This window comes from Mercurialis annua, linkage group LG8 (genome assembly GCF_937616625.2).
Source record: "Mercurialis annua linkage group LG8, ddMerAnnu1.2, whole genome shotgun sequence".
NCBI classification, from domain to species: Eukaryota; Viridiplantae; Streptophyta; class Magnoliopsida; order Malpighiales; family Euphorbiaceae; genus Mercurialis; species Mercurialis annua.
Genome location: NC_065577.1, coordinates 18,699,811 through 18,711,061, shown reverse-complemented (window position 1 = coordinate 18,711,061; position 11,251 = coordinate 18,699,811). Strand labels below are relative to the sequence as shown.

The window sequence follows — 11,251 nt, the reverse complement described above, 5'->3', positions numbered from 1 at the left end:
TGGGTTTTTGTCCAAAGCTGTTTATTGTTGGTTGCGAAAGGTATCTTGTTGATTGTTTATCTTGGCTTGAACCTCTCGATATCATTTCACGTTGTGATTATTTGAAACCGTTTCTCTGTTTATATGTTATGGACACAAATATGCAAGCCACTGCCCTTCTTTTATTGCTGCTCAGATTCTTATTGATTCATGTGTTAAATGATGTTAGTTTAGGTTTTAATTGAGTGATTTAAACTTGAGAATTTGTAGTTTCTGTTACTGAGATGCGTTTTTGATTTCGTGAGCTGAGGATTTGTGACTTTGATTTTATTACCTTTGGTTAAGAATATAAATGGAGGCAGTGGACATTCTTTTGAATTCAAATAGGATTAATTGGTTTAAAGTTGATTGTTGGCAGTAATAATTAGTTAATAGGAATGTTGGCCATTTCATTTAATTATGGTGATTGGCTATTTATTTATTTTTGATTTATTAAAAGTTTGGATTTGATTTTTATATTCTGATTTGAAACCAAACCGTTGATTATTGATGTGACCGTTTAATTGCTATCGATTGGTATTATTTTAAATCTAGAAATAATGTTTATTTGATTTTAAATCGAATTGTGTTTTATATTATATATTTTTAACGAGTAATTACTTGGGTAATTGTCAATTTTGAGAATATTGATTTAAGCATACCAATTTGGCTAATGCGTTTTAGCTTTTAAATTACTTTCTTAACTATTTTAGTTAAGTAATTGACAGTAACTATTGGTCATATTATTTAAGCTATTGAGTCCTGTTTTAATTAATGATTATTATTTTATCAAACTATTTTTATAAATATAAACTCGGGTTTATATTTGATAAACGTTTTAAGTCGGGTTAGACTTGGGTCACTCGACAAGCGAGGTTAGCTTGGTAGTTATTGGTAACTCGGCTAACCCACTATTTGGAAATTGTTTATTATTTAGAGTTTATTAAATAATATTTATAAAATAGATTTTAAAACAAGAACTCAATAGACTTATATTAATTCGGCTTTATTACCTAATGGGTATTTTTATGTGTTTTGGCTTGTTTATTTCCGACGTGTTAATTGTGCTAGTCTTATGTGGTGTCTAGTACTCTCTAGAGTTAGGGTCTGTTTTTAATAATTATTTTTATTTGTCTAGACCCGTCTATTGTTCGTGCTCCAGAGGCGAACCAGAATTAGTTGCTTGCCGGTTTTCACGTGGATTAGCAAGCAGTGAGTTTGTACTTACTATTTACCGCTTTATTAAGTAAATTGTTATTTTAATATTAAATATATATACTGTACGTATATTTCGAACTGTTTTTATATTATGGCTTCTAGTTGGAACATGCTACCTAATGGGCATCATTAGGACTGTGTGCGCACCGGTATTGATCTGGGTAAGGTATATATGGAAATGTGGTAACTCGGTGTGAGCATAGCTCTCGGGACCAGGTAGAGTAACTCGGTGTAGCTCAGCTCTCGGGACTCTGGTATAAGTGTGGTCAGTGGTAACTCGGTGTAGCTCAGCTCTCGGGATCAGACATATTGGATCATGTTATTTATTTAGAATTGTGGATTAGGGTTCCAACTATTATTCGTAATATCATTATTAAATGTTTTAAACAGTTTTAAAGGTTTTCCACTTAATAAATGTAGATAGTGGTATAAACTCATCTCAGTATATCTGACCCCGTTGTTTTCCCAATTTTCCCCAGGGTTATGATCTGAGAGAGTCTGGTGATCTCCGCATTTACTTTTTCTCGGAGGTTCCTTTTATTTTTAATAAACTGTAAAACTGTTTTATTCTTAGACCGCAGTAGTAACTAGACGTCTTTATTATTATTATATATTTTGTCGGATTGGTTCGACTGGTTATATTGGTTTGGCATGTTATATTATTTACATTGGTTTATGATAAATTTATTTTAGACTTGGAATTGAATAAGCATGTTATATTAACTGTTGAATATTATAACTGCTAGATTTAAACTGAAGTCTCGATTGCCCCCGAGCATTGGTTTTCTGCAGGTTTATGTGTTTATGTATTAAACGAAAGGCTAGCTACGGGTTTTGGTACTACATTACCCATACCCTAGCGCCGGTCGCGATTCATGAAAATGGGTCGTGACATTACAATATGTGTAGTGTTTTGGAAAATCTTTTGAAATTTAGCAAATTTCCGCAAAATAGTGAATTGTCAATAGTCATATTAAAAGGTAGGATTTCAATTATGTTTTTCAGTTCAGTTTCATATTAGAAGTACAAAAGTTCAATTCAATTTTGGTATTACACTAAACCGTAAAATAAAACTAAACTAAAGGAATAAATTGAATGTTTGGCTAGTATCTCATAATTCCATACGTTCAAACTCGATTTGTGGTTAATATCTCGACGAGTTTTCATCAACACGTCGAGTTTCTGCTATCCAGTTTTCCACAAACTTCATGTTGGGCTGCATAACTACTGCCAATCATTCAAAGGCAATATCAAAACATGGAGTATATATCCATCCAATCATGGAGTTTACACATAACTACTGGCATAAAACACCAAAATGCTACAGTCTACATTCAAGGCAATATAAAAAAGCATCTCTCAGTAAAATTCATACTGTCAAACAAGCTTCAAGAAGCCAAAATGAGTTCAATAAGCGGTAAATTTCAGTCACTAATCATCGTCTTCGTCTTCATTTTCACTGTCATTTGAGTATTCAAGTACATCAGTGTCGGTATCATCATAATTGATTGTAGTATCATCCTCCTCATCGCTAGAATAAATCGGGTTTGAGTTTTGACCTTGAAACATTTGACCAACATCAACTTCATCCGGTAATACATCTATAGGATGCCAGAGTTCCAAATTTTCACCACCAACTTGATCGACTTCATGACTATTATCTGCCTCGTATTGCTGATAGGGCTCATCATTCAAAATTGAATCTTCATTGCACACTTTTTCCTTTTCTGGCACATCAAATATATTCCTGTGAAATGATTTTTGCACAATTTTCCAATGACCTCCATTTTTCATATCGCTGACATAAAAAACCTGCTGTACTTGAGAACTCAACACGAAAGAATCACATGTATACCATTTACGGCTCACATTAATAGAAACTAAGTTGCCATCTGGTTTAATTCCATTTTTATCGCCAACATCCCACCAATCACATTTAAACAAGAAAACATGATTCCCATTAACATATTGGAGGTCAATGATATCTGTTAGCACACCATAAAACTCGATTTCTTTTGACTTATGCTCTCCTATAACTGAAACTCCATTATTTTGAGTCCGATGAAAATTATCACGCTCAACTGTGTGAAACCTAACTCCATTGACAATTATCCCACTATACCTAGCAATTCGTATATCAGGACCTAATCCCAACGCATATATATGATCTGTTGCTGCAACCAAACCAGTAGCACATAAGCGTCCAACTTGAAAAATAAGTTTAATGGTGAAATTAGAGGCATAATTAATAGTTAGTACTTTTATAGCATAATACTTACACACTCCTTGAACCAACTGGCAAATCCTGCCTGGTGTCTTTTTTGCACATCTATAACACTTACCTTTTATAATTCTTCAATGTGAATCCTGCACAGCTATTATAAAATTAGATAAAAAGTGTAAAATAAAGCTATTTTGAAACTTTAAAGTCTTTGTTTTTTCAAAATAAAATAACTTACTTCAGATATTCATCAACATCCTCACAATTGTTAAGCACATATCACTGTAAGTTTTCAAAATTAGAATGGGATAACGTTTTATATTCTGTAGCTCCTAAAGGTCTTGCATTGTTTGAAAATATGGAAAATCCATTTTCCACTCCTACTTGCACAGGAAAATTATTTCTCTCAACGCGATTATATATTGTCTCAACCCCATGAAAATACAGTGAACAAAAAGTTCAAACATTCTTTAGTGATATACGCTTCAGCAATTGAACCCTCCCGTCGAAATAAGTTACGTACATAATTTTTCAAAGTACGTATGAACCTGCACAACAAATTTGTTGTAAATGTGAATAAACCATATAGTTATATAAAAAAATAGTTAAAACTGCAGTAAGAAAACGAAAAATAAAATTTCCTTATCAACTAACCTCTCAATAAAGTACATCTACCTATAGTGAACAGGGCCTCCTAATTCTACTTCACGTGGCAGATGAATTGCCAAATGCATCATTACCACGAAAAAAGATGGAGGATATATCATCTCAAGTTTACATATTATCAAAATGATATCACTCTGCAACTTTTTAACTGTAGATCTTTTTAAAGTCTTCGAACAAAGCTCCTTAAAGAAAGATCTCAACTCTGATAATGCAGTGTAAACCTCACTACGCAAAGACCCACAAATCGATGCTGGAAGTAACCGTTGCAAGAATATATGATAATCATGGCTTTTCATCCCCATAACTTTGCAGTCCTTGACACTTACACATCGAGAAAGATTGGAAGCATATCCGTCTGGCAACCTGATTGACTGCAACCATTCGCAAAACTTTCTTCTTTCAGGCTTCAGTAATGTATAACAAGCAAGTGGCATAAGAAATTTATTTCCCTTTTGCAGTAAATGTAACTCTTTTCTTATACCCATTGCTTCTAAATCCATTTGAGCCTTAATATTCATCAACATACCCAATATATTTTCACATATATTCTTCTCAATATGCATTACATCTAAATTATGACGTAATTTTAATGTTTTCCAGTAAGGCAATTCAAAGAATATACTTCTCTTTGTCCAATTGAGCTCTTCGGGACCACGTGCACGTTTTTTTGGTTAGGTGTCTTCTAAAAAACCAGGTCTTTAGGAAGCAAATCTAATTGCCTTAGAACTTCATCTCCTGACAACTCTTCAGGCTTTGACCCGTGCTCTGGTTTGCCATCAAATTTTCTGCTTTTTCTCCAAGAATGTTGGGCATGTATATATCTCCGATGACCCATGTAACATTGCTTCACTCCATTTTTTAGTTAGCGAACACGTCCACTTATTACACACAGGACATGCCAATTTTCCTTTTGTGCTCCATCCAGATAACATTCCATATGCTGGAAAGTCATTTATTGTCCATAATAATGCAGCATGTAATTGAAAATTCTTACCGTTATATGCATCATATGTTGTCACACCAGTCTCCCATAACTCTTTTAACTCATCAATTAATGGCCTTAAATATACATCGATATTATTTCCGGGAGATTCCTTACCAGGAATAAGCAAAGATAACATCAAAAAATTCTCCTTCATGTATTTCCATCGTGGTAAGTTATATGGTGTCACAATCACCAGCCACATGCTATAACTCGTGCTCATATTTCCAAAAGGGTTAAATCCATCACTAGCAAGCCCAAGTCGCACGTTACGAGCATCTTTGCCAAACCAAGCATATTTCTGGTCAAAATCTTTCCATTCTATAGCATCATCTGAATGTTTAATTGTATCATCATCTACACGTTTCTCCTTATGCCACCTCATATTTTCACCAATTTCTTTAGACATAAATAACCTCTGAAGTCTAGGTACTAAAGGGATGTCACGACCCATTTTCATGAATCGTGACCAGCGCTAGGGTATGGGTAATGTAGTACCAAAACCCGTAGCTAGCCTTTCAAATAACATACAACACATAAACCTGCAGAAAACCCATGTCCAGGGGCAACCGAGACATCAGCCTAAATCTAGCAGTTATAATATTAAACAGTTAATATAACATGCTTATCCAATTCCGAGTCTAAAATAGGCATAACATATTCTGGTGTAAATAATGTAACATGCCCAAAGCATTAAATCCAGTCGAACCAATCCGACAAAAACTATAATAATGATAAAGACGTCTAATCAACTACTGCGGTCTAAGAATAAAATAGTTTGATAGTTCTACTAAAAATAAATGGAACCTCCGAGGAAAAGTAAATGCGGAGATCAACAGACTCTCTCAGATCATAACCCTGGGAAAAATTGGGAAAACAACGGGGTCAGATAATACTGAGATGAGTTTATACCACTATTTACATTTATCAAGTGAAAACCTTTAAAACCGTTAAAAACATTTATAACAATATTATGATTAATAGTTGGAACCCTAATCCACAATTCTAAAACAAACATAATCCAATAGTTCTGGTCCCGAGAGCTGAGCTCAATACCGAGTTACCACCGACCGCACTTAATCCATATCCAGAGTCCCGAGAGCTAGGCTCACACCGAGTTACTCTACTGGTCCCGAGAGCTATGCTCATACCGAGTTACCACAATAACACAATACCTTACCCAGATCTTTACCTGTGCGCACGCAGTCCTAATGATGCCCATTAGGTAGCATGTTCCAACTAAGAGCCATAATATAAAAACAGTTCAAAATATACGTACAGTATATATTTAATATTAAAATAACAATTTACTTAATAAAGCGGTAAATAGCGAATATAAACTCACAGCTTGATAATCCACGTGAATCCGGCAAGCAACTAATCCTGGTTCGCCTCTGGAGCACGAACAAAAGACGGGTCTAGACAAATAAAATGTTTATTAAAACAGATCCTAACTCTAGAGAGTACTAGACACCACATAGGACTGGCACAAATAACACGTCGGAATAAACAACCCAAGGCAACACACAAAAATACCCAATAGGTAATAAAGTCCAATTAAAATAATTCTATTGAGTTCTCGCTTTAAAATTCAATTTATAAATATTATTTAATAATCTTTAAATAATAAATAAATTTCCAAATAATGGGTTAGACAAATTATACCAATCGGAATTCGAAATTAATTATAATTACCCGAGTAATTATATTAGCTTAATTTATAAATAACCATCGTTTTAAATATATTACTTATAACCAAATCTAAATTTAAAAGTTATAAGTAAACAAATTCAAATGGTAAAAACTAAAGGAACCTATTTGTTTTAGTCAAAATAATTTGATAATCATAATTGCTATTTATCCATCATCTTCAATTTCAAACCACCAAATCCCCGCCTAACCATGAACCTTCATCAAATAACAAATTCCCATATTATGGACATAACCTTAACCATGAAATCAACTCTCAAAACTTAATCATATGCTCAAGCTTTACAATCAATCTATCTCATTAAACATAACCTAATAATAATTCATACAATAACCATATAACAGTAACAAAACAAAACAAGGAATAGAATTCATGATGGCATCCAAGAACATTAATTTACAGAGGTATGAAACCGAAACGAACACTTCAATTGATGAACAAACTAACATCCCAATAGATTCATAACCATGAATCAAGCAAAATCATGGCCAAATAGGGTAAAGGAATTTGGCAGCAACATTGATTTAGAAACAGAATTAAACAAACGTACCAATGCGGTGAAACGACCGCGAATGAAACGAGATCAACGGCACACCGTTTTGCGAAAACAAAGAGTAGTAATGTAGAGAATAGAGTCTAGAATCTCTGAGATCAAACGGAATTAATTTCGACCTAGAAACAAAGGAGAACGATCAAAAATACGGAATGCCGTTCAAAGCCAAATCTGAAATCAAAGGAATCATGAAGCTTACCGGAACAGCATAGTTTCAGGGATGGTTACGGCTTTGTTTCTCAGCGAATGAACAAAGGAATGGAGGCTAGGGTTTGTATGTAGTATGGAGAATAGATTATGGTTGAATGTTACGTATTTAAGGGATTCAAAAATAGAGAAAACGATGCCCAAAAAGCCCTTCCCCGGTGCATATAGCGGGTCTCGTACGAGACCAGCAAAAAACCTCTTGTTCTCGTTCGAGAACAAGGCAAAAATCTCTTGTTCTCGTTCGAGAACAAAGTTCTCGAACGAGAAAAATGATTTTCAACACAGGTGTCGTTCGAGACCTGTGTTGAAACAAACGGGAATTGGCTTAAGGCCAATTCCCTTGGGCCGAAGTGATGGTTCGGTTTATTTGGGCCCAAAAATAAAAAACCCAACCTCAAACCAACACGAAACGAACAACCAAAACTTAGCTTAACATCGAAATACCACCGGAAGTTTGTCGGAAATTCTTAAAAATTATACGGGATATTACATTCTCCCAAAACTAATTATAAATTCGTCCTCAAATTTAACACAAAACCATCGATGTACCACTTAACATAAAATTACGCAACCAGCTGAACAAATGTACCAAGCCGATAAGAAAACACATCCACAAGACACATATCGTAAACCAGGACAACAAAATATAACGAAACTGCAAACGACTTCTGTTATTAAATAACATATCAAAACAAAGAAACCAACCCAACTATAGTTGATTGTAATCCATGCCCAACGGCATACGTATGCGCATAAGCAAAACTCAACAGGTTGTCCCTCAAAACAACCTCCAGTTGCAAAAAGATAACGAACATACTTAAAAGTCACTGAAGTACCGACACAACTTTTACTAGGCAAAAACAAACACGCAACTTTAGGTGAGATTAACTAAGATCAAACTAACTTGTTTACACAATACTCGGCTGAAATATTAATAAAGAACGAATCTCGAATCTCGAAACTGATACTGGTTTGCAATATAAGTGATCACAACACATATATGTATCCAACTATGTTTCTAGCAATTAGGTGCTCCAACTAATAATAACACATTTACTCAATTGAGAGTCACAATTTCCCTACACCGAAATGTCTCCCAAAACCAGCTCGTAGCTCATCTATTATACAATCCTCAATATCAAATACAAGATCAAACACTAAGCTCGACTATAGTTCATAAAATTTCAAACTCTTTTGCCTCACATGAAAAATAATAACACTGCAACATAGCTGATAAAATCTATCATTTTTAAACACTTACTTTCTTTTACTTATAGAATCTCTACATCATAATAACCGAAAAGAAAACCCAATTACTTTAGATAAATTTCTGTTCCAAAACAATTGTTATAATAATCATTTAATTCTAACGATTTAGTACCAACTCGATAATACAATTAACTTGTGAATCATAAAACACAAAAACTCATATCGCAATTCAAAGAAAAGCGGACCTTTCTTATGATAACAAAAATTTCTATTCCAGTGATAAACAATATCCATCAAAATGATTTTTCCAATCACTCAGAAACATAACGGCACGCCATCTGACAACATAAAATTTTGTCGCCCTCACCAAGGGTTCAACCACTGGCCCAACTATATTCATCATTACGATAATTCCATCTATTACAAAATCGATCAACCAATCATAGTTGCCGAACCCTCTTAACTGTGATTCCCGATTCTCAAATCAACTATCTGATATAACAAAATCAAACTCAAATACTCAAAATTATTCAATCAATTGACTAAAACCTTGTATACAACGAGAGATCAAAACGACCAGTTTACTACGACCGGATTGTCAGCTATGCTCAAAACCAACTCTTGTGGGTATAAAATATTTTAATACCAAATATTTTATATACAGAAAAATTTTCCACTTTGTTTAAAAGACTCCACGTCTTACGTCTCCTTTTTCATTCGAAATTGAAATACCTTTACTGTTGAAAAACCATCGGTTCTGCAAATCCTTGAAAATTTTCAAAATCACCATATTTGAATCTGATTTTTTTTTCTTACTTTTAATACAATTGCAAATTTATAAAACATTTGAACTGTCAAAATTTATATTTTCTTGAAATCAAACTTGTTAAAACACTTTTTAAATAGTTTATACTTTGAAAGTCAACTGTGGTAAAATTCTCCGTATTCAAAATACACATTGATGTTTCAAACATCCCAAAATTTTAAGTCGCTTCTAAATCCTCTCAACCAAAAACACAATTTGAAGAAATCGCTCAAGCAAAAAATTTATTATCCCTTTTGAATCAGTTTTGACAAAATTTATCCTTTCCTCAGAAGGGTAAATTTAGCAATGCAAATCTCTTGTCTGTGAAACACCTTTATATCAATACACTAAAATACTTGGACTATTTAAATTTTAAAAAGATAAGGTCTCTTTTAAAAATACGGTGTATACAAACACATGAGCATAACCAATATCCTTAATCTACAAATCATTAAATCACACATCGGAAATTATCATGAACACTTCCTAATCTGAATCTAAGCATAAACCGCACTTGGCATAACTATATCTCGAGCGCAATCTCCAAATCACTCTTACTCATAACCACAAGATTTTGATTCTACAGACCAATCACTCAACGCAAACGTCCAATAACCATCACCATCATCACAGAGTATTTGTCTAGCTATCTTTTGGTAAAAGTTTCATAATCATTTGAAATCCAACAACTTTATAAATAAATATATCACAATGTACTCGCGAGTTCGTTTCAAAATATCTTTCTCAAAACACTTTATTGATAAAATCCATTTTTCATAATTGTACACCAGGGTGATGACAACTCTCATGCCCAAAGAGTTGCATCCAACCCTAACCATTTCTATGCACGTGATGCATGTACTATTATGTGTGTATCAATTATTAATTTATCTTTTATTTAGTGAACATACTCAGTGTTCAATGCAAACCTATTCGTGACATTCAAAATGCATGTTCATGATATGTCTGGGCACAATTACGTGTTGAAAATATTTCAAATATTTTAACAATTCAACCATTGAAATCAACTTCTCAATAAAATATTTGCTAGACGTTACACTCTGTGAGATGTGCACTCGATAACCTTAAAATATTTCTCAAGTTCCTAACTTGCAACCTAGCAACACTCGATGATATAAGACAACTCATCCTAATAACTTCATTACAACTCTATCATATAAGATATCCCACTAACCTCAATTTATACTGAGTTTATTCCCAAAGAAATAACACATCAATATGTTCCTACAAAACTTACCGCCAGCTCCCGCATAGCATCATCAGACTTGATGGAAACACCAGTGTATTAATACACCAATCTATCTTCTCGGTTCAGAGTTTCCAATATCCGTCCTAGGATAATCAGAAATCATCAACCAATCCAAGGGAATATTTTCCTCATCTTCCTCGATGTCGAAACCCAAAGATTTTGATCCAACAACAAAATAGAAAACCCAGCTTATCCCCAACTGATAATATATTAAAACAGGGTCTGAACAAAAGTTCGACTCACAATCAAACCAAAAATCAGGTAATTACCATAACCGCATGAAATAAATCATCCCGCGTGCTACTTAGCACGAATAGATGAAACAAAACAATTAACTTAGTTCAACAAGTAAGCGAATTATACAACAAAAATTAAAACAAAAACATTACGA

The 11,251-nt window shown here is 33.7% G+C and overlaps 1 protein-coding gene across 1 annotated transcript; it reads right to left on the bottom strand.

Moving 5' to 3' along the window:
• Window positions 1-2,667: 2,667 nt before the first annotated feature.
• LOC126661725 (uncharacterized) lies at window positions 2,668-5,559 on the bottom strand. Its single transcript, XM_050355588.1, has 6 exons — window positions 5,118-5,559; window positions 5,014-5,063; window positions 4,815-4,967; window positions 4,133-4,629; window positions 3,018-3,565; window positions 2,668-2,963 (listed from the first exon to the last, which is right to left on the bottom strand). The coding sequence occupies exons 1-6, from the start codon at window positions 5,557-5,559 to the stop codon at window positions 2,668-2,670; spliced, it is 1,986 nt and encodes a 661-aa protein (XP_050211545.1).
• Window positions 5,560-11,251: the final 5,692 nt, after the last annotated feature.

What these genes read in the sequence shown, in the direction of transcription:
- LOC126661725 (XM_050355588.1), bottom strand. Translation starts at nt 5,559, where the DNA reads ATGGGTCGTGACATCCCTTTAGTACCTAGACTTCAGAGGTTATTTATG. An exon ending in GGAGGCCCTGTTCACTATAG is followed by an intron (nt 3,566 to 4,132) that starts GTAGATGTACTT and finishes TAAGTGTTATAG; the next exon opens with ATGTGCAAAAAAGACACCAG. An exon ending in CAGCGATATGAAAAATGGAG is followed by an intron (nt 2,964 to 3,017) that starts GTCATTGGAAAA and finishes TTGATGTGCCAG; the next exon opens with AAAAGGAAAAAGTGTGCAAT.